The following is a 24624-nucleotide window of genomic DNA, read 5'->3' on the forward strand; positions in this document are numbered from 1 at the left end:
AAACTGGTGCTGCAAAAGCTGACAGATGGTGGCCTCCAATACTTGTCGTCTTTCTATCATGGTCACGAGAAACGCTATTGAAGCAATTTGGCAAGACTCAAATTCAAAGATTTTTTAAAAATCTCCACTGGCACCCGAACAGGGGACAGTACCTCCAGCAAATCCTGCAACAGGATCGTTGTCCGCCATAGAATTTAAGTTATGAACAGGAATCACATTTTACCTCGCAAGATCTCTTACAAAACTTTTTGGGCAGGCTAGAATTGTCAAATGCAGAAAAATAATGACAAAGGACGTTGAATGGGAAAGCTCACTAGTGCTGCAGGAGCAAGTGATCCAAGTGCAGATTTTCCGCAATCCTATCACCTATTTTATTAGTAAGTATAGTTCTGCCTTTCATGCTTAAAATGGAGAAAGTGTGTTGTTACGTGGTTTGTTGTCTAGAATTGTAATAGAACAGTGAAGGTTAAGGGAAGAACAAATGGAGGTATTCAAAATTATGAGGTGTTTTGATAGAGCAAATCAGGAGAAATTGTTTCTTCTGGCAAGTGGGTTAGTAGCCAGAGATCGGAGATTTAAAATAATTGGCAAAAGAACTAGAGGGTAAATTAAGAGAATTTTTTTCCACACAGAGGGTTGTTAAGATGCGGAATGACACTACCTGAAAGGATGGCAGAAGAAGATTCCATCGGAAATTTCAAAAAGCAATTGGACATTTACTTGAAGAGGACTAATTTGCAGGGTTATGGGGGGAAAGCTAGGGTGTGGGACTAAATTGGACAGCTCCTTCAAAGAGCCGGCACAGGCCCAATGGGCTGAAAGAATCCTGCAGCACAGAAAGAGACCAATGATTCTATGTTGCAAGGACAGAGCCGGGGGGGGGGGGGGGCGGGGGGTTGGGGAAAGAGAGAGAAATGAGAGGAGGGGAGAGTTGAGAGCAGCAAGAAAGGAGGTATGGGCTGGGTGAAAGAGATGTGTTACAAGGTGGAATTTAACATTTCTTTCTGGTCAAGCTCTTTATGTATATTTATACTTATTTTAGCATTGATAATGCAGGAGCTATCAGCAACAGGTGACCTGCCCCTGGGCTTCTGCCAATACTATATCATGACCCAACTGCAACAAGGTCTTTGACTGCGGCTCAGTATGGCCTGCCCGTGGTGTTTCTCTCTCATTTGGAACGACGCGCTTGCCGCCTCTCCTGAAATCATGGGCCAGCCCATAAATTTCTGGTTAAAATCCTCGGCACAATGCACCATCCACAGCTTTCTAGTGATGGCATCATTGATTCTATCGTCCACTTTAGGAGGTAACTGTTCCCTGTTCCAACTGGGATAACCAGCAGCAGCATTAATGCCCAACCATGTTCTAATCAATCTGAATGGTGACAATCAACAACAGCGTGCATTTATAGAATGCCTTTTAATGTAGGAAGACATCCCAAGGTGCTTCACAGGGATGCGAGGAAAACGGGTGGAGGGCCAAAGAAGGGACGATTAGAAGGGTTGCCCAAAATCTTGGTGAAAGAGGTGGATTTTAAGGAAGGTCTTAAAATGAGGAGAGAGAGGGGTAGAGTGACGGAAGGGTTTAGCAAAAGCAAACTAGTGCGGATGCTGGAAATCTGAGATGAAAACAGAAAATGCTGGAACTACTCAGCAGGTCAGGCAGCATCTGTGGAGAGAAAAACCAGAGTTAACGCTTCAGGTCGATGGCCTTTCGTCAGAAGGGTTTAGGGTGGGGCAAAGGAAGGGGGTGCTGCACAGATGCAGAGTGGCCAGATTTATGTGGCTATTGTATTCAATATTTATTATAATAAATTATTTAGCATATGCAACAGGTTACATGTGTGTGCAAATGATGCACTGTACTTTGAAATTTGGCTTGCCATAGTCGTTATATTTTGTTATCTATTCTAAACAGTTACCAGGTGCATTCATTAACACATACTTAGTTCATCGCAGAGAAGGCCCACACATAACCAGCAAAGAAAATATCAACAATGGCAATTCTGGAAGGACCCTCATTCAACATTGGTGGGATGTTCTGAAAAGTCCTTAATTTGAACATGTTTATTAAAGTAGAATGTTTTAGAACACTAAATTACTGTTGCAGAGATGATTGAAGAAAAGACGGAAGTTTGAATATTTCTTGGCATTGCTATCAAATCCCATGCCCTAAAAAGATGGAGAATAAAAGGTAAAATCCTGCTTCCTCCATGTCACATGCAGACATTTATTTACTTATCTGTGGTACATTGTATGGAGAAAGAGCAGGGAGAGTGGGACTAATTGGACTGCTCTTTCAAAGAACCGGCATAGGCGCGATGGGCCAAATGGCTTCCTTCTGTGCTGTAAGATTCTATGATTCCACGTGAGAGGAACAAATTTAATTATCTCTCTGCAATGAATCAGCTAAATACAATGGCGGGGTGGTGGGGGGGATTGGTCTCAGGTAATAGCACAAAATGGGCAAATTGGCAGACTGTTTTACACGCCACGCAATTGAAATCAGGTGACAATGAAACTCAGGCGATGCGTAAAATGAGCTATGAAAAGAAAATTTTGGATAAAAGGTGGGTCGTTCTACAACAAAATAAATCAAAAATGCAATTACATTTGCCAGTTTTCTGTACAGGGTCCCGACAATATAAAAAAGGGAAAAGTTCAGGAGGACTTTGTAATTTTCTAATTATGCTTTGGGCAATAGCAAAAACAACATAGCAAAATTGTTGCTCCCAAGTGTTACATATTCTGAAAGCTCGAAAGACAAATTAAGGCTCAAAGGATGAATCCAATCACCATGTGTCACTTTCACAGAGGGATGCGAAATTGGAAGAGAGTCACATGTAGATTTGAAACCCCTCTTAAAATTAATCACAAAATAAATTGGTCCACCCTGTGTGCGATTTATTCATTAAATGAGATGAAAACTAATGGAAAATCTGAAGTTGCTTAGAAAACCTGCATCTGGATATTTTCAGGGACAGTCACGGTTGACTGCAAGGTTTAACCCTTTTAATACCATCTCTCTGGAATGGTCATGTCTGTTGCATTCTAGTTTACAACATTGTCAACACCATCACTATATTAATATTCTTCATTTAAGAGTTTGATATTAATTCTAGTCTTGCTTTTAAAAAAAAATCAAAATGTGAAGCTAGTTTATCTCCTGTGGTGTTTTCATAAATAAAACTAAAATAAAAGCTGAAACTCTTTCTTGCCTGTGACAATTTCTCGGCCTCTCCCACACTCTCTTACTCTTGGTCTCGCTCTTTAAATCCCTCCACCTAGCGTGAACTGTCTGTCTTACCTGCCTTCAGGCACGGGAAGGCTGCCCATCCCAGAGGAGCAGGGGGGGGGGGGGCCTAATTTAAATGGCTTCTGACAAAGGGTCATCAACCTGAAACGTTAACTCTGTTTCTCGCTCCACAGATGCTGCCTGACCTGCTGAGTATTTCCAGCATTTGCTGTTTTTATTTCAGATTTCCAGCATCTGCAGTATTTTGCTTTTGTACTAATTTAAATGGCAATGTCCAATGCTCTCCTGGCCAACATTCCACCCTCCATAAACCTCAGTTCATCTCCAAAACTCTGCTGCCTGCGTCCTATCCTACACCAAGTCTGCTTCCGACCACCCCTGCCCTTACCGACCTACATTGGCTCCCAGTCCTCCAACGCATCAAATTTTTAAATGGTTAAATCCTTCCATGTATTCATTCCTCCATTTCTTTGTAACTACCTCCATTGTTAACATCCTCAGCTAAACTCTCTGTTCCTCAGTTTTCTGGCCTCTTGGGCTGCACCGCTGACAGTCATGCTCACAGCCACACTCTGGACATTCCTCCATAAACCCTTCCACCTTCTCACTCCTCCTTTTAAGGTCCTCCTTAAAATCCACATCTTTGACCAAGCTTTTGATCACCCCTCCCAATATCTCCTTCTTTGGCTCACATCCACTTCTTTCTTACACCTCTGTCAAGAACCTTGGGACATTTTTCTACTTAATTTGGAATTTCATTCATCCGCAGAAGATTTAAGCACTCAGAAATATATCAAAAGAAACAATGTGTAACTGTAAAAATATATCAGCTCCATGTCTGTGGATGTGCTCCAATATGTAAATATGCATTTTAAAATTCCAGGATCAGATTTATAACCAAAATTGTTGCACCTCTTCTTGTACTGAATTTTTACTCAACTAATTATTATGCAGTGCTGAAGAAATCATTAATGCAAAAGGCTCCGCATGAACAGTTTCTAATCATCTGAACCCCAGAATTAGATTCTAGCCTTGAAGTCACTCCCTAGAGTTGGATTATAATTCACAATATTATGTGGCCTCCAGTTGCCTCTCTAATCTGCATCCACCGATTCAAGGTATGTTTCTCTAGAGACTGTGCTAGGTAGGAATGAGATGTGAATCAAAAGAAGAACATAACATCATTGGAATCCAACACTTTCAGGTTGCTTGATGAACACACAAATTATGCCCAATTTAATTCAGATATGTTTTGGATGGACTCCAAATAAATGTGTGATTTATTGCGGCGGGGTGGGGGGGGGGGGGCGTGGAAAAGAAATGCAGCACTGCAGTTGCCAATAGTTGAGTAGAATGAGAGGAAGTAGGTCTATCCAGTGTGCGGACTGAAGTCAAAATGGACGTAATTTATACCCATGCGGCTTAGCACACGTGAAATTGCATAAGAACATAAGAAATATAAGAAATTGGAGCAGGAGTAGGCCAATCGGCCCCTCGAGCCTGCTCCGCCATTCAATAAGATCATGGCTGATCTGATCCTAACCGCCAATCCACTATCACAGAACCATCTCCTGAATCTAACAGAATTAGACGCACGAAATAGGAGCAGGATCAGGCTACACGGCCCCTGGGCCCGCTCCGCTACCCACAGGGCCATGACCGATCCGAACCTAGACTCATGTCCAAATTCCTGCCCGCTCCCCGTAACCCTTAATTCCCTTTACTTCTAGGAAACTGTCTATTTCTGTTTTAAATTTATGTAATGATGTAGCTTCTACAGCTTTTTGGGGCAGCATATTCCATGGACCTACCACCCTCTGAGTGAAGTAGTTCCTCCTCATCTCAGCTTTGAAAGAGCAGCCCCTTATTCTAAGACTATGCCCCCTAGTTCTAGTTTCACCCATCATCGGGAACATCCTCCCTGCATCCACCCGATCCAACCCCTTCGCAATCTTATATGTTTCAATAAGATCGCCTCTCATTCTTCTGAATTCCAATGAGTAGAGTCCCAATCTACTCAACCTCTCCTCATATGTCCATCCCCTCATCCCCGGGATTAACCGAGTGAACCTTCTTTGTACTGACTCGAGAGCAAGTATGTCCTTTCTTAAGTATGGACACCAAAACTGTACGCAGTATTCCAGGTGCGGTCTCACCAATACCTTGTACAACTGAAGCAATACCTCCCTATTTTTATATTCTATCCCCCTAGCAATGAAAGCCAACATTCCATTGGCCTTCTTAATCACTTGCTGCACCTGCATACTAACCTTTTGAGTTTCGTGCACCAGGACCCCCAGATCCCTTTGTACTTCAGTACTTTCCAGTTTCTTGCCATTAAGATAATAACTTGCTCTACGATTTTTCCTGCCAAAGTGCATAACCTCACACTTTCCAGCATTGTATTCCATCTGCCAAATCTCTGCCCACTTACTTAGCCTGTCTATGTCCCCTTGCAGGTTTTTTATGTCCTCCTCACTCACTACTTTCCCTCCCATCTTAGTGTCATCTGCAAACTTTGATATGTTACACTCGGTCCCCTCCTCCAAATCGTTAATATAGATTGTAAAGAGTTGGGGACCCAGCACTGACCCCTGCGGAACACCACTAGTTACTGATTGCCAGTCTGAGAATGAACCATTTGTCCCAACTCTCTGCCTTCTGTTAGGTATGTTTATTTTTAGCCCCGTAAAAAAATTGAATTATTTTTTCAAAATATTGTTTAAAATATTTAATTTATTGTAATTTTAACTCATTTTAAAAATGTGATGCTTTTTAAAAATGTATTTAATGTTTTAGTGTCTTTTTGGGGCGATCTCCATTCATATATTTGACAGGTCTATCTGTCAAAAGTATGAAGGGAGATTCCCTTCTCCTGTTGGCTGGCCTGGCCCACGTGATCCCAGGGACGCTTGCGAACCATATGCGCCCCTGGGATATGTGGGCCCTGCGCATTTCAAGTTTGGAGAGGCCCAGGAGCGGAGGAGTCCGGACCGCGGGAGCCCTCAAGTAAGTTCGTAGACTTTTTTCCGATAGGAGGCCTCCGCACGCAGGAAGCCTCCTATCGGAAATTACGGGCCTATAGTATTTTGTATTTTCGTAAAGCATACTGTGCACTGCATAATTTCTCTTTGTATTCAACAGTAGATCCGATGCAAGGTCATCGATCTGCTATGTTGGGGGTGATTTTGCCAATCTTGGAGGCGGGACTGCTGCTTGTCGGGTTTTAGTCCCGCCTCCATCAAATTGTGGCCAACCCACGCTATTTTCCCTTGATTGACCTTGTTAAGCCCGCCCAGCGGACTTAGCAGGCCAATTAAGGGGAAGCCAGTTACAGAGAACGTCAGCGTATGACGTTTTATCTGTCAAAAAATTTTGACAGATGAATTGTCATCGTTTGACAGCTTTATGAAACTGTCAAACACTGACATTCTCTGTTGTTTGGTGAGTTCTTGTACTCAAGGCTCACCAAACCTCTTGTGAGCAGAAAGCAGATGGCTGTTGCATCGGAGAATGCAGCAGCCACTCTGTCATCTCTGCCGTGGAGATTCCGGAGCCTCCGGATCCCCAATAATTGAAGCCTGCAGGAAGAAACAAAGGTAAGGAAACTTTTTCTATCACTTTTCACGCACCTCACATACTTACTGATGTGCCATCGATAACTCAAAGACAAGGAGTTTAAAAGGATTCAACTAAAGGCTTTTAATCACTAAGAATATCGCAGGTCTTTACACATCGGGTTCGTCTGATATAAAGGTCTCGAGCTGTATGAGTCATTCTATGACAAAAGACAGGGGCGTAGCCAATACACACAATAGGAAAAAGGGGGCGGTACCCACAATACAAAGCAGGTAAAACACAGGGGCTGATGAAGGCATATATTTCATCACATTCACCCCTTCTACAGATTTAGTCTGACCGGGGGTGCGATAGTCCTTCCTGAACGTCGCAACAGTACCTCGGGTTCCGACCGGGAGTCCGTGGTGCCCTCCTAGGCATACCCATGTGTTGGGGGTGTTGCAGGTACTTCTGGGGGTGGTGAGCCTGGGGATGGTGGAGGTTCTTCTGTGGGTGGTGGTGATGGGTCGTCGTCACTTCCTGCCGAGGCGAGGTCCTTTATGGACACGGTGTCCTCACGCCCGTCGGCGTGCTTGACGTACGTGTACTGTGGGTTTGCGTGGAGTAGGTGTATTGCCTCCACGAGTGGATCCGTTTTGTGGCCCCTCACATGCTTTCGTAATAGGACTGTCCCTGGGGTGGAGAGCCACGAGGGTAGGGGCACTCCTGAGGTTGATTTGCGGGGAAAAACAAACATCATCTTGTGAGGAGTGGCGTTAGTAGCAGTACACAGTAGCGACCTTATCGAGTGGAGTACGTCTGGGAGGACCTCTTGCCAGCGGGAGGTGGGGAGGCCTTTAGACCTTAGTGCTAAGGTGACCGCCTTCCACACTGTCGCATTCTCCCTCTCCACTTGCCCATTACCCCGGGGGTTATAACTAGTGGTCCGACTCGTGGCTATCCCCTTCGACAGCAGGTATTGGCGCAGTTCGTCGCTCATGAACGACGCCCCCGTCAGTGTGGATGTAGTTAGGCATGCCGAACGTGCAAAACAGGTTGCCGAGGCACTTGATGACCGTGGCACTGGTCATGTCTGGGCAGGGGTAGGTGAATGGGAAGCGGGAGTACTCGTCCACAATGTTGAGAAAGTACACATTGCGGTCGGTGGAGGGGAGTGGTCCCTTGAAATCTAAGCTCAGGCGCTCGAATGGCCATGTAGCTTTGATCAGGTGGGCTCGGTCGGGCCTGAAAAAACGGGGCTTGCATTCCGCACAGGTACAGCAGTCCCTGGTCATAGACCGGACCTCCTCGATGGAATAGGGCAGGTTACGGGATTTTATAAAGTGGAATAGCCGGGTGACCCCCGGGTGGCAGAGGCCATGTAGCCTGTCCCCCTGGATGCTGGCACACATCCCTCGTGATAGGGCATCGGGGGATTCGTTGAGGGCCCCCGGCCTATATATTATGTCGTACTCAAACGTGGAGAGTTCGATCCGCCACCTGAGAATTTTGTCGTTCTTGATCTTCCCCCTCTGTTTGTTGTTAAACATGAAGGCTACCGACCGCTGGTCGGTAAGCAGGGTGAAGCGTTTGCCGGCTAGGTAGTGCCTCCAGTGCCGCACTACCTCCACTATGGCCTGGGCCTCCTTCTCTACCGAGGAGTGCCTGATCTCGGGCCCTTGGAGGGTTCTTGAGAAAAAGGCTACGGGCCACCCATCCTGGTTGAGGGTGGCTGCTAAAGCGAAGTCGGACACATCGCTTTCGACCTGGAAAGGGATGTTTTCGTCCACTGCCCGCAGCGCGGCCTTCTCAATGTCGTGTTTAATGCTGTTGAAGGCGGCGTGGGCCTCGGCCGTGAGCGGGAAGGACGTTGATTTCAGGAGGGGACGGGCCTTGTCGGAATAATTGGGGACCCATTGGGCGTAATAGGAGAAGAACCCCAGGCACCTTTTCAGGGCCTTGGGAGTGTTTGGTAGGGGTAGCTCCCGTAGGGGGCGCAATCGGTCGGGGTCCGGACCGATTTCCCCGTTTTCCACCACGCAGCCCAGGATACAGGGGCGCGTGGTGCTAAAGACACACTTATCCTCGTTGTAGGTGAGATTGAGTCTGAGGGCGGTTTTCAGAAATCTCGCGAGGTTCGAGTCGTGGTCTTGCTGGTCGTGGCCGCAGATGGTGACGTTGTCTAGGTATGGGTAGGTGGCTGTTAACTGGTTCTCATCGACCATGCGGTCCATCTCCCGCTGGAAGACCGAGACCCCGTTCGTTACCCCAAAGGGGACTCTGAGGAAGTGGTAGAGGCGTCCGTTCGCCTCGAAGGCGGTGTTTGGACGGTCCTCCGGCCTAATGGGGAGCTGGTGGTATGCCGATTTTAGGTCGATGGTGGAAAACACCCGGTATTGCGCGATTTGGTTAACCATATCCGCTATACGGGGCAGAGGGTAGGCGTCTAGCTGGGTGTATAGATTAACCGTCTGGCTATAATCTATCACCATCCGCTTCTTTTCGCTACCCTTAACTACTACTACCTGGGCGCGCCACGGGCTGGTACTGCATTCGATGATACCCTCCCGCTTGAGTCTTTCTACTTCCGACGCAATGAACCGTCTACCCTCCCAGCTGTACCGCCTACTCTTGGTCGCTATGGGTCGACAGTTGGGTGAGAGGTTGGCGAACAGAGAGGGCGGCTTGACCTTCAGGGTAGCCAGACCGCACACTGAGGGGCGGCTGGGACCCACCGTAGGTAAGCGTGATACTTTGATGGTGGCACTGGAAGTCCAGACCCAAGATCACGCTCACACAGAGATCTGGCATTATCAATAGTTTAAAATCTCTGTAATCAGTGCCTTTTACCGACAACATAACCGCGCAGAAACCTGTAATTTTTGAGGTATGAGTCTTATCAGCCATGGCGATTTTGCCCTGTGTGGGGACTATCGTTAGTGAAAGTCGTTTTACCAGGCTAGGATGAATAAAGCTTTCGGTGCTCCCGCAGTCAATCAAGCATTTAACCTTGTTCCCGTTTACCTCTATGTCCATCATCGATTTAGACAACGGATGCAGCCTGGATTGATCCACTGTGATCGAGGCCACCAGTGGGTCCTGGAGGTCCGTGTAGTCAGGGCAAGATGGTGGACTCCATGAGGGTGGACAATATGGCGTCCAAGATGGCCACCCTCACGGCGCGCACGCGGCGGTGGTGGAGTTGGAGGCGGGGTTCCCTCTGCAGACTTTGCTAAAATGTCCTTTCTTCCCGCATTTAAAACAGGTGGTGCCCTTCGCTGGGCACAGATGCCTGGAGTGTTTGTCCTGGCCGCAGAAGTAGCATTTCGGGCCCCGATGCATCGCGGCAGTAGTGGGGCTCCTGGGTGGAGGCTGGGGCTCCGATGGTGCTGGGCTGGCCTGAGACCTGGGAGGTGAAGATGGCTTCCAAGATGGCGGCCCCCACGAGGCAGAGTGGGCCGCGTGGCCTGAGGAACAGGATTCAGAGTTCCTCTGGGCCATATCCAGCGATCGCGCTATACCCATAGCCTGTTTTAAGTCCAGTCCCTCCTTTTCAAACAGTTTCTGCCGAATGTAATTAGAACTGAGGCCCGCAATAAAGGAGTCTCGGATCAGCTCCTCCGTGTACACGGTGGCAGACACGGCCTTACAGTTACAGTCTCTGCCCAGTACTTTTAGACTTAGCATAAAGTCCTCTAGTGACTCACCATGCCGCTGCGTGCGAGTAGTCAGAAGATGCCTGGCGTACACCTCGTTTATTGGCCGCACGTAGTGGGCCTTCAGAATGGTGCAGGCATCCCCGTAGCTGGTGGCATCTTGGATGAGAGGGGAGACCCGATGGCTCACCCAGTTTCGCAGGATTCCCAGTTTCACGTCTCCGGTGGCGGTTGCGGCTGCTATGGTGGTGGATGAGTTTGCAATGAAAAATTCGAAGAATTGGAACCAGTGTCCGAACTGTGTGGCTGCGTCTGAGGCATGGGGGTCCAGATCCAAGCGCTCTGGTTTCAGGAGTCGATCCATCTTGGTGTTTTAGTGATTAAAATTGATGTGCCATCGATAACTCAAAGACAAGGAGTTTAAAAGGATTCAACTAAAGGCTTTTAATCACTAAGAACATTGCAGGTCTTTACACATCGGGTTCGTCTGATATAAAGGTCTCGAGCTGTATGAGTCATTCTATGACAAAAGACAGGGGCGTAGCCAATACACACAATAGGAAAAAGGGGGCGGTACCCACAATACAAAGCAGGTAAAAAACAGGGGCTGATGAAGGCATATATTTCATCACACTTACCTCTCCACACTTGCACCCGCAGCGCACTTTTGGACCCCTCCGACCCCCGCAGACCCACTGCTCGCCTCTGTGACCCTGACGCGGTTCCCGGACGTCCGAAAGCCCGCACCTCTGCTGGGAAAATGGGGATAACCCTCTTAACTGCCTGTTAACTACCTGTTAACGGGCAGTTAAATGGCTGTAATCCCCTTCCCGTCTCCAGGGGACGGAACCCAGCGTGGGTCAGGTACCCGCCTCCTGGGAAGATGGCATGGAGGCGGGTTGGGTACTCGCCCCCAGATTCTGCCATTTTCCCGGCTGTCCCGCCTCCAAACCCGTCTACCCAGGGCTGGCAAAATCACCCCCGTTAACTCTGTTTCTCTCTCCACAGATACTGCCTGACTTGCTGAGTATTTCCAGCATTTTCTGTTTTTATTTCAGATTTCCAGCATCCACAGTATTTTGCTGTTGTTGCGGCAGAGCCACTGAGGGACTCTGAACAACTGTACATAATTCCCTTTAACGATGTGTTAGCTACAGACTAAATCTGTACCATTGTATATACTGTTTGCATGTACAGTGCGCGGTCCCTTTAAGAGCACGGGCAAACGCGATGAAGTCATGCCGCTAATCACGTGATCACCCAAACACGGGAAAAACGTGATGACGTCATGACACCATCCACGGGACCGCCGAGCAGTCCTCGTGGAGCCTCCGACCTGTTAAGACCTGTATTCATAGTTCTCTTGCATCAATCTGTTTAAACTCGTTAGTTTGACATTAAAAACCTTTTTGATTGATTGCCTGCGTCGAACTCAATCTCTAGATAGGAATTTGACCATTCCTACATTGTAGTAGTTAATCTTTAGTGAGCATCTCTCATGGTCGTGAACGTACTATAGATGGAATTTCACCGCTTTGAAAAAAAAATCACTAAAAGGGTCACCATTCTGAAATTTCAGTTGAATATTGAAGTTTCTTTGCCAAAGAGTTCCATTTGCTTGAAGAGATTAGATTAAGATTGAACTGCATCCTGATCTCAATTCGAGAAAAGATCAAGAAGCCACCATTAAAACACAGGTTTCATTGCACTGAAAACATTTTCCACACTGAAAACAATAAATTGTCATTATCAATGAAATCTGAAATGTGTCACTCTGCAGCACTGAATCCCGCTACTTACGCTAGTTTGTTGATTTAAAAAAAAAAAACAAATTACATCACATCTCCAAGGTGAAATGAAGGACAATTAAACCTGTCAGGCTTTCTCTCCATCAATCTTGTCAAATTGAACGTAATTTGGTCATCTGTAGCTGGAATAAGTCACTGAATATACTGGAGTCACAATGAAATCCCCAGCATCCTTTGAGCTTGATGACGGATACACTTGCTTATAGTAGATTAAAGGGTAAAGAAAAGAAAGACTTGCATTTATATAGCGCCTTTCACGACCACCGGAAGTCCCGATGCGCTGTACAGCCAATGAAGGGGTGCTCAAATTGAGGCATTTAAGATGATTAAAGGGTTTGACGGCGTGGATAGAGAGAAACTCTTTCCTCTGGTGGGGGAGTCCAGTTCAAGGGGACACAACCTTAAAATTAGAGCTACGTCATTCAAGGATGATGTCAGGAAGCACTTTTTTCACACAGTTTAGCAGAAATCTGGGACTCTCTCCCCCAAAACTTTGTTGAGGCTGGAGGGCGTCAACTGAAAATTTCAAAACTGAGATTGATAGATTTTTGTCAGGCAAGTATATTAATGGTTATGGAATCAAAGCTGGTAGATGGAGTTAAGATACAGACCAGTCATGATCTAATTGAATGGAGGAACAAGTTCAAGAGGCTGAATGGCCTACTCATGTTCCTATAACAGAAGTGAAGCTCTAGAGACGTTCTTCGATTATAATACAGGCTAGCCACCTATCTGCACACTTGAATTGAGTGTTCTTGTGTTACTCTATAACATATTCATCTTTTAACTCGGGTTAGATAAACCAGATTATTTCATGGGGAGGAGCTTTCAAGAGAAAATTCAGAAAAACAAAAATCTATTTGATTTTGGAAACAGTACACCTTAGTTCAGTGCCCTCTGTTGCTTGCTCATTTTCAACATTATGAAGTCACCCAACTAAACCACAAATCCACCGTGACCGTAAGAACAAATCGCAAGCCGTTCCTTTGAATAGTACAACAGAAGAGATCGATCTGCTTATCCATTTATCTATGGCTATATATGAAAGAGACTAAGACATAAAATGGAGCCAATGTTTAAAAGTTAATAATCCCATAAAAGAGCAAGACTGCATTCTGGTAAACTCACTTTTGTTGTCATTTTGGCGAGAAGCTCTTGTAGATCCATAATGCCTTGCACCAGATTAAGGAAGTCACTGCATGTTGGGCATGCTCCAAAAAGGCAAAAAGTAAAGAAAGGACAAAAGCGTAAGAAACTCTCCAGAAAGAGAATAAACGGAGTACAATGCTGATAACCCCATGGGCAATCATGTAGATTCACTAAAAGCGTGTTTTCATTTTTGGTTATAGTTTCCATGGTAATGACAAGAGGTCTTATTTTGCTTTGCATTGCCTTCAAAAACGATAGAAAAGTAACACTGACATACATAATATAACATTATACTCTTTCAATTTAGATGGTCATGATTTCCATAGCAATGACAAAACAAGCCTTCAATTGTCACCGTGGAATTTATAGCAAATCTGTCTGAAAGCACACATTTCATGATTCTGTATTGCCACATCATCTTCATTCATTCCCTGATGTAACTCCTCAACAGAGTTTTATTTAAATGCCGCCGCTGATTTATTCGCCAGTTGCTTTGTGTTCTCGTGCTCCTGCAAAGTATTTTTCTGATAGGTATATAGTTGTATCTACCACTGTTTTCATACGGCTTTGGTACTCGTATAGCTCACAAATCAAACATGCTCGTAATTTTGTTAAGTAATGCCAAGTTTTTTTTTTAAACTGAAAAACACTAGAATGAACACTGCCCCTCATTTTTAATATTCTTTAGCCAAAATTCTATTTTTCTATATTGGTCCCTCCAATATAGGCAAAAATTAATCATGAAAATTATTCATCAATTGATTGAACCCCTCCATCACCAACAGTGGAACCAAGAAACAAACCTGAAAATAAGTGCCTATAGTTGCTTGCAACAGTTTCATTATCTGGCTAACATTAATTTATCTTTGACATATTTAGTTCTGGCAAGTAGAAGACAGCAGCTCGGCACAAATCTGTTGTCAGTAGTTATTAATGTTTACACTAATAGTATAATACACATGTCCGAACCGCAAAGAAGGACAAGAACAGCATTATGGGAACATCGCCATCACCTCTTTATTAACGGGGTCAAGACTAAAACATTCTTCAAATAAACACAAACCTTTTATTCGGAGTTCCAGGCCAGTCGCTGGCCCGCACCCAGTCTGTGAAGATCACTGCGCCATTCTGGAGGCCAGTGCACCTCATCTCACTGGAATCACTCAGCAGCTTTACGCCAGGTCTCACTAACATCGGGGAAACGGGATCTCCTGGATTAGGGAGTCCACCTGCCCCATCTCCACCACCCGCTTTGCTTCGCTAGCCTTGTAAAGGAGTGGGGGGGATAGACCCGAGGTCCTCATAAAGCCATGCAAGTTAGGCTGGGGACCCAGCATCTATGGCTCCCAAGTCCATTTCCAGGACGTCCCACTGCACTCCAGCCAGAGTGCGGCAGAAATGTACAAGGAGGGCCCAAGCAAATTTAGCCCCAGGAGAAAAAAAAAGGGAAGAAAAATCAGAGGTGCAGGGGAGGAGAGGAATGTTAAGTATGTTGCAAACACCAGCTGCCAGATTAATTCACAAGGGCACGTCATATTAAGAAAAAAAATTACAGCTCGTGCTGCACTGACAGCACATGACTTTTGCACAAATCGTACGTTTCTATATTCTCAAATGCACTTGCTCTCTATTTGCTACTGGTCAAAAATCAAACAACATAATTGAAGGAGGGTGACCATTGACACATTTGCTGTAATTTCAAACCAAATGCATCATTTAAGGCAGCGTGGAACTATGTCTGAAGGCAGAGTAAACAACCCAAGATGCAAGAGAAGGGAAATGTCAAGAGAGAATTCTCCTCTCTGTGCATCTTTGGGATTATTAAATATTTAAAATTGTGAATCATAAAATCTTAATTTTGATAACCTGTTTAAAAATTCATGTTTGCATTTATACTTCTGACATTAGACACAAACTGCAGCAGAAGACGTATCTTTGCAGCTGGCGATGCTTTTGTATCTGTGTTAATGAGGTGCTTTTGCACTGCAATATGTCATCTCATTTTGTATCCTTTATGTGCGATTCATATTTGGGCACAAACCTGTTGGTGGTGGGAATTGAGGTGTCAAGATATAGCTCATTAACAAAAAAAAAGACACTGCACAAAACTTTGCACCTACATACCTGCTCAGCATTTCAGAACACCCACTAATGGAAAAAAACCAGGAAGCCCAGTATTGTTTGAGAAATTACCACAAACTGCTAAAGATGCGAATGAATACAGCAAACGCCAAATAATGCATTACTCAACCAAATGTAATGTTGTGAAGCACCTTCTACTCATTCCCACTGTGCCGAATGCCTAATCCAGCCATCAAACTGACCAAATATTAAATGTTGCTCGTTTGTTTGGTTTCCGGTAGTCATCAAACGCCAAAAGTCAGAGAGGGGTATACAGGTAAGGTTTTAGAAAATGAATAACTGGTACAAACTAATTACTTCACAGTGTTTCGTGATTCAATTTAATCATTCATTCAGAATTCAAGTGTCACAACACAATGGGAGTGGGAGGGGCGTCCATTATGTCTGCCCGATGACCTTGGTATCGGGGGTGCCAGGCACATCACCAATCAGACACAGGAGGCAAATCTAGTGGCTCCTCAACAGAGTTGAGCCAGAAGTGTGCTGTGAAGGGGGGGGGTTGTGGATGGGGGGGGGGGGGGGGGGTGGGCAGCAAGGATGGACGGACAGCAACTGTATGGTTTCTGTGGGGCCAGAAGGTGCATTAGGTTTACTAGACTAATAGCTGGACTGGGCGGGTTTGTCTTATGAGGAATGGTTGGACAGGCTAGACTTGTACCCGCTGGAGTTTAGAAGAGTAAGAGGTGATTTGATTGAAACATATAAGATCCTGAGGGGCCTTGACAGGGTGGATGCAGAGAGGATGTTTCCTCTTGTGGGAGAATCTAGAACTAGGGGTCACTGTTTAAAAATAAGGGGTTGCCCATTTAAGACAGATAAGGAGAAATCTTTTCTCACAGAGGGTCGCGAATCTTTGGCACTCTCTTCCTCAGAGGGCGGTGGAAGCAGAGTCTTTGAATATTTTTAAGGCAGAGGTACATAGATTCTTGATGAGCAAGGGGATGGAAGGTTATCGGGGGTAAGCGGTAATGTGGAGTAATCAGATCAGCCATGATCTTATTGAATGACGGAGCAGGCTCGAGGGGCCGAGTGGCCTACTCCTGCTCCTAGTTCGTATGTATGTACATATTCATACACTTCCTGACCCACAATCAATATTCCCTTTAAGCTGCGAAGCCGCACAAGCTCTCTGGACCTCCCGCGCAGCCGGCGCGCTGGCTTTTCAATGCGGTATTTTGAAAGAGTCGCGCACCCAAAAAATTAACAGGAACATAGTAAAAGATTTCTGTAAGCTATCTTTGGACCAGCTTACAACAATCCTTTTAAGGACCACTGGTCTGCCCACTCATGTTCCAGCGGTAGATCAAAATTGCACCGAGATCCTTAATGCATCATGGGACCCCTGATATAAATATTTTAAATGAGGCTCCCAGCTGTTTCGGGTGGGACCATTGGCGCCCAATACCGAAACCTGCTCGAAAATGGCATCGTGAGCGGTAGCGCAGTGGTTATGTTACCGGGCTAGTGATCCAGAGAATGTGAACTTACATAGAAACATAGACATAGAAACATAGAAGACAGTAGCAGGAGTAGGTCATTCGGCCCCTCGAGCCTGCTCCGCCATTCAATGCGATCATGGCTGATCATCCAAGTTCAGTACCCGGTCCCTGCTTTCTCCCCATACCCCTTGATCCCTTTAGCCTTAAGAAATATATGCAACTCCTTCTTGAATATATTTAATGAATTGGCCTCTACTGCCTTCTGTGGTAGAGAATTCCACAGGTTCACCACTCTCTGGGTGAAGAAATTGCTCCTCATCTCTGTCCTAAATGGCCTACCCCTTATCCTTAGACTGTGACCCCTGGTTCTGGATTCCCCGACCATCGGGAACATCCTTCCTGCATCTAGTCTGTCCAGTCCTGCCAGAATTTTATAAGTTTCAATGAGATCCCCTTTCATTCTTCTAAACTCCAGCGAGTACAAGCCCAATCGACCCAATCTCTCCTCATACGTCATTCCTGCCATCCCAGGTATCAGCCTGGTGAATCTTCGCTGAACTCCTTCCATGGCAAGAACATCCTTCCTCAGATAAGGCGACCAAAACTGCTCACAATACTCAAGATGTGGTCTCACGAAGGCCCTGTACAACTGCAGCAAGACATCCTTGTTCCTGTACTCAAAGCCTCTCGCTATGAAGGCCAACATACCATTTGCCTTCTTAGCCGCCTGCTGCACCTGCATGCTTAGCTTCTGCGACTGGCGCACAAGGACACCCAGGTCTCGCTGCACTTCCCCTTCTCCCAATCTATTGCCATTTAGATAATAAATCAGCCTTCCTGTTTTTGACACCAAAGTGGATAACCTCACATTTAACCGCGTAATACTGCATCTGCCATGCTTCTGCCCAATCACCCAACCTGTCCAAATCATACTGTAGTTTCTCGGCATCCTCCTCACAGCATACACGCCCATCCAGCTTTCTGTCGTCTGCAAATCTGGAGATATTACATCTAGTTCCCTTGTCTAGATCATCATTAATATATATTGTGAATAGCTAGGGTCCAAGAACCGATCCATGCGGTACCCCACTAGTCACTGCCTGCCATTCGGAAAAAGACCCGTTTATTCCAACTCTTTGCTTTCTGTCTGCCAACCAGTTCTCTATCCAAGTCAATACCTTGCCCCCAATCCCATGTGCCTTAACTTTACATGCTAATCTCTTATGTGGGACCTTATCGAAAGCCTTCTGAAAGTCCAAATACACCACATCCACTGGTTCTCCCTTATCTATTTTACCAGTTACATCCTCAAAAAATTCCAGTAGATTAGTCAAGCACGATTTACCTTTTGTAAATCCATGTTGACTTTGTCCGATCCTGTCACTGTTTTCCAAGTGCTCTGCTATTACATCTATTACAATGGACTCTAGCATTTTCCCCACTACCGATGTCAGGCTTATCGGTCTGTAATTCCCCGTTTTCTCTCTACCACCTTTTTTGAATAGTGGGGTAACATTAGCTACCCTCCAATCCATGGGTACTGTTCCAGATTCTATCGAATGTTGGAAGATGATCAGCAATGCATCTACTATTTCTAGGGCCACTTACTTAAGTACCCTAGGATGTAGATTATCAGGCCCTGGGGATTTATCGGCATTCAATCCCATCAATTTCCCTGACACCATTTCCCTACAAATACTGATTTCTTTCAGTTCCTCCCTTTCATCAGACCCTAATTTCCCTGACATTTCTGGGAGGTTATTTGTGTCCTCCTTTGTGAAGACAGAACCAAAATATGTATTTAAAATTGGCCTGCCATTTCTTTGTTCCCCATTATAAATTCCCCTGATTCTGACTGCAAGGGACCTACGCTTGACTTCACCAATCTTTTTCTCTTCGCATATCTAGAAAAGCTTTTACAGTCAGTTTTTATGTTCCCTGCAAGCTTACTCTCATATTCTATTTTCCCCCTCTTAATTAATCCCTTTGTCCTCCTTTGTTGAATCCTAAACTGCTCCCAATCCTCTGGATTACTGCTTTTTCTGGCCAATTTATATGTCCTCTCCTTGGATCTTATGCTATCCCTAATTTCCCTCATTAGCCACGGTTGAGTCACCTTTTTTGTTTTATTTTTATGCCAAACTGGGATGAACAAATTCTGTAGTTCATACATGCGGTCTTTGAATGTTTGCCATTGCCTATCCACCGTTAACCCTTTGAGTGACATTCCCCAATCAATCCTACCGAATTCGCGCCTCAGACCATTGTAGTTTCCTTTATTTAAATTCAGGATCCTAGTCTCTGAGTCAACTACTTCATTCTCCATCTTAATGAAAAATTCGATCATATTATGATCGCTCCGACCCAAGGGGCCTCGTACAACAAGATTGCTAATTAATCCTTTCTCGTTACATAATACCCAGTCTAAGATGACCTGATCTCTGGTTGGTTCCTCGACATATTGGTCCAGGAAACCATCCCGTAACCACTCCAGGAATTCCTCTTCCACAGTATTGTTACTAATTTGGTTAACCCAATCTATATGTAGATTAAAGTCACCCATGACGACTGCTGTGCCCTTTTTGCACGCTTCTCTAATTTCCCTTTTAATGCCATCCCCAACCTCCGAATTACTGTTTGGAGGTCTATATACCACTCCCACTAACGTTTTCTGCCCCTTGGTATTTCTCAGTTCTACCCATACAGATTCCACATCATCAGAGCTAATATCCTTCCTTACAATTGTGTTAATCCCTTCTTTAACCAGTAATGCTACCCCACCTCTCTTTCCTTTTTGCCTATCTTTCCTGAATATTGAAAGGATGTTGAGTTCCCAGCCTTCGCCACCCTGGAGCCATGTTTCCCAATCAAATCATATTTGTTTACCTCTATTTGCGCAGCTAATTCATCCACCTTATTACGAATGCTCCTCGCATTAAGACACAAAGCCTTCAGGCTTGTTTTTTTAACGCTCTTAGACCTATTAGAATTATTATTTACTGTGGCCATGTTTGATTTAAACCGTTGATTTCTCTGACAGCCACCTTTGTTTTTCTCCTTCCTTTCTTTTGCTTCTATCCTTGTTTCCCTTTCCTCTGTCTCCCTGCTCGGGTTCCCAACCCCCTGCCATTTTAGTTTAAACCCCCGCCAGAGCACTAGCAAACACTCCCCCTCGGACATCGGTCCCGGTCCTGCCCAGGTGTAAACTGTCCGGTTTGAACTGGTCCCACCTCCCCCAGAACCGGTTCCAATGTCCCAGGAATTTGAATCCCTCCCCCTGGCACCATTCCTCTAGCCACATATTCATCTGAAATATTCTTCTATTTCTACTCTGACTAGCACGTGGCACTGGTAGCAATCCTGAGATTACTACTTTTGAGGTCCTATTTTTTAAATTTACCTCCTAACTCCCTATATTCAGCTTTTAGGACCTCATCCCATTTTTTACCTATATCGTTGGTACCTATATGCACCACGACAACTGGCTGTTCATCCTCCCCTTCCAAGATGTTCTGCAGCCGCTCTCAAACATCCTTGACCCTTGCACTAGGGAGGCAACACACCATCCTGGAGTCTTGTTTGCAGCCGCAGAAATGCCTATCTATTCCCCTTACAATAGAATCCCCTATTACTATAGCTCTACCCCTCTTTTTCCTCCCGTCCTGTGCAGCAGAGCCACCCCTGGTGCCAGGAAGTTGGCTGCTGCTGCCTTCCCCTGGTAAGCCATACCCCCCCATCAGTATCCAAAGCGGTATATCTGTTTAAGAGGGGGATGGCCACAGGGGACCCCTGCACTACCTGCCTGCGCCTACTACTCTGCCTGTTGTCACCCGTTCCCTTTCTGCCTGTGCCACCTTTACCTGCGGTGTGACCAACTGATTAAATGTGCTATTCACGATGTCCTCAGCATCGCGAGTGGTCCAGTATGTATCCAATCGCTGCTCCAGCACCGCAATGCGGACTGCCAGTAGCTGCAGCTGGACACACTTCCTGCACACATGGTTGTCAGGGACACAGGAAGTGTCCCAGAGTTCCCACATAGCGCAGGAGGAGCATACCACGGCACCGGTCTGTCCTGCCATGACTTACCTTTCAATTAATTGCAATTAAATTAAATCAAATCAATCCCACCAATTACACTACAGTTAAATGGTATATTTAAGGGCCCTGGTTTACAAACAGTCCCCGCTACACCGCAGAGACTTTAGAAACTATAAACCACAGAGTTTAAGTTTAAAAAAGAGAGAAATACTCACCAACCAATCACTTACCTGCTTTCTGCGGATGGCACACTTGGATTACTTTTTACTTCTCTCCTTCCCTCCGAGTTCGGAGATTGGAGATTGGTAAGCCTACCTGGTCTCTTGGAGCCTTTTATACTCACTCCACCGCTCGCGCCGCACTGAGGCCTACCTAGTCTCTGGGGGCCTTTTAAAGCCTCGCCGCTCCCGTTTCCCGCCGCTGCTCGCGCCGCACTGAGGCCTACCTGGTCTCTGGGGGCCTTTTAAAGCCTCGCCGCTCGCGTTTCCCGCCACCGCAGTTTGAGTCTTTGAATTCAGTTGAAAAAAAGCTGGTACCAGTAAAAGTGACAAGTTCTCATGGAGCCAAAGTACTGTCTTCACACCCTCCATCGTGTCACGTGGCAGCACCACCGTGATAATTGGGCGAGATTAAGAACAGATTTAGAAGCCACCAGCAGCAGCAGAATTGTATACCACCGCAATCTGTAACCTCATGGACCAGCATATCCCTCACTCCCCCATCACCATCAAGCCAGATTACTTCATTAAGCCAGGTTTAGAGTGACCTAACAGGAGGAGGAGGTTCCATGAATATCCCTACCATCAACAATGGCGGAGCCCACTGCAACAGACAAGGCTGATGCATTTGCAACCAGAGGTGCCACGTGAATGATCTTTCTCGGCTTCCTCCCGAAGTCACAAGCTCTACCTAGAGAGGCCAGTGATGGGGGCGGTGAGAGCGGAGGTTCCGTGAGTATTTAAACTCACTTTTGCGGGCTTTTTTCAGAGGCTTACCAATCTCACAGACAGGCGGCGGCGTTCCAGAGCCACGTCACGATTCAAAACGTGACGTGGGCAGAAGGAAGCAGCTGATTGGGTGAGTATTTATACTACTCTATACTTTGACAGTTAAGGTTCATAGTTTATAAAGTTTAGAAGGCCTTAATTTTGTGGTTATAGTTTCTAAGGTCTCTGTTGTGTAGCGGGGAGTGCTAGGAAACAAGGACCCTTGAGTATATCATTTAATTGTAGTATAATTGGTGGTATTGATTTAATTTAAATTAATTAAAGGGTAAGTCATGGCAGCAAAGCTCGGCCCTGTGGCATGCTCCGCCTGCACTATGTGGGAAATCAGGGACACTTCCTGTGTCCCTGACGACCATGTGTGCGGGAAGTGTATCCAGCTGCAGCTACTGGCAGACCGCATTGCGGCACTGGAGCTGCGAATGGATAAATACTGAAGCATTCGCAATGCTGAGGACATTGTGGATATCACGTTTAATTAGTTGGTCACACCGCAGGTAAAGGCTGCACAATCAGGAAGGGAATGGGTGACCACCAGGCAGAGTAGTAGGCACAGGCAGGTAGTGCAGGGGTTCCCTGTGGCCATCCCCCTCTCAAACAGATATACCGCTTTGGATATTGTTGGGGAGGATGGCTTATCGGGGGAAGGCAGCAGCAACCAACTTCCTGGCACCATGGGTGGTTCTGCTGCACTAGACGGGAGGAAAAAAAGAGCGAGTGAGCTATAGTGATAGGGGATTCTATTGTAAGGGGAATAGATAGGCGTTTCTGCGGCTGCAAACGAGACTCCAGGATGGTATGTTGCCTCCCTGGTGCAAGGGTCAAGGATGTCTCGGAGCGGCTGCAGGGCATTCTGGAGGGGGAGGGTGAACAGCCAGTTGTCGTGGTGCATATAGGTACCAACGATATAGGTAAAAAATGGGATGAGGTCCTAAAAGCTGAATATAGGGAGTTAGGAGGTAAATTAAAAAATAGGACCTCAAAAGGTAGTAATCTCAGGATTACTGCCAGTGCCACGTGCTAGTCAGAGTAGAAATAGAAGGATATTTCAGATGATTACGTGACTAGAAGAATGGTGCAAGGGGAAGGGATTCAAATTCTTGGGACATTGGAACCAGTTCTGGGGGAGGTGGGACCAGTACAGACCGGACAGTTTGCACCTGGGCAGGACCGGGACCGATGTCCTAGGGGGAGTGTTTGCTAGTGCTCTGGCGGGGGTTTAAACTAAAATGGCAGGGGGTTGGGAACCTGAGCAGGGAGACAGAGGAAAGGGAAACAAGGATAGAAGCAAAAGAAAGGAAGGAGAAAAACAAAGATGGCAGTCAGAGAAATCAAGGTGGAGAAATTGAGTATAGCCCCGTTTGGGGCGCCAGCCTCGCCAGGGCACTAAAAGTAGCGCCCCGGAAGCATTCGTGGCCGCCCGCCGGAAATTGAGTGGTAGTGCCCCAAAGGGAAGCGCGGCGATAATGGAGGCACCCCGCATCCCTCTTGGGGCGTTGCGACTGAATATCATGGCGCAACGTGCCGCAGCACCACACGCTGCGGCACGTCGCGCTGCGGTATTGCAAGCCTTCCTCCCCTTCTTAAAGGGGAGGGGCCTTGTGCAGCACGATCTGGGGCCCAGCTGGGCCGCCGAGGGTCGCGAGTGCTGGCAAAAGAGCCCGGCACCGAGGCGAAGTGCCGGGCTCTTGGAACGCAGCCGGCACTCTGCAGGCGGGGGGGGGGGTTCAGGAGGCCGGGGACGGGAGCACAGGCAGATGCTGGCAGGCGGCCAACAACAAAAATGGCCGCTACGCAACTCTCCTTTAATTTGCGCCTACCCGGCCGCAGGTAGGCCCCCCTGAACCGGTCGGACATAGCGTCCGGCGGTAAATCAGGGGGTGCTTCCAAATATCGCGGCCGGGGCATCAGCGGGGCGCTGCGCACACCGATGACATCATCGGTAGTGACGCAGCGCTAACGGCTAGCGCCACCAATAGCGTCCCGTGGAATTTAGCGGGAAGCGTGGACAGTGCTGCGCCCGGGCGCCAGTTGGCTTGCGACCCACTTAGCGCCCTCTTAAGGCGCAGCCAACTGAATTTCTCCCCCCCAAGGGTTTAAATCAAACATGGCCACAATAAATAATAATTCTAAAAGGTCTAAGAGTGTTAAAAAAACAAGCCTGAAGGCCTTGTGTCTTAATGCGAGGAGCATTCGTAATAAGGTGGATGAATTAGCTGCGCAAATAGAGGTAAACGGATATGATATGATTGGGATTACGGAAACATGGCTCCAGGGTGACCAAGGCTGGGAACTCAACATCCAGGGGTATTCAATATTCAGGAAAGATAGGCAAAAAGGAAAAGGAGGTGGGGTAGCATTGCTGGTTAAAGAGGGGATTAACACAATTGAAAGGAAGGATATTAACTCTGATGATTTGGAATCTGTATGGGTAGAACTGAGAAATACCAAGGGGCAGAAAACGTTAGTGGGAGTGTTATACAGACCTCCAAACAGTAATGCGGAGGTTGGGGATGGCATTAAACGGGAAATTAGAGACGCGTGCAATTAAGGGCACAGCAGTTATCAT

General features: G+C 46.4%; 1 protein-coding gene across 1 annotated transcript in view; it reads right to left on the reverse strand.

Moving 5' to 3' along the window:
• The window catches only part of LOC147107099 (protein kinase C-binding protein NELL1-like), a 974256-nt gene that overhangs the window by 778960 nt on the left and 170672 nt on the right, over positions 1 to 24624 (reverse strand). Inside the window, exon 7 of the mRNA XM_086008154.1 lies at positions 13409 to 13491. Coding sequence (XP_085864280.1) covers positions 13409 to 13491 — 83 coding nt within the window. The remainder of the gene's footprint in view (positions 1 to 13408; positions 13492 to 24624) is intronic.

The sequence above is a fragment of the Somniosus microcephalus genome, chromosome 15, assembly GCF_052327205.1.
Source record: "Somniosus microcephalus isolate GS21.2 chromosome 15, FLI_Smic_1.0, whole genome shotgun sequence".
NCBI lineage: Eukaryota > Metazoa > Chordata > Chondrichthyes > Squaliformes > Somniosidae > Somniosus > Somniosus microcephalus.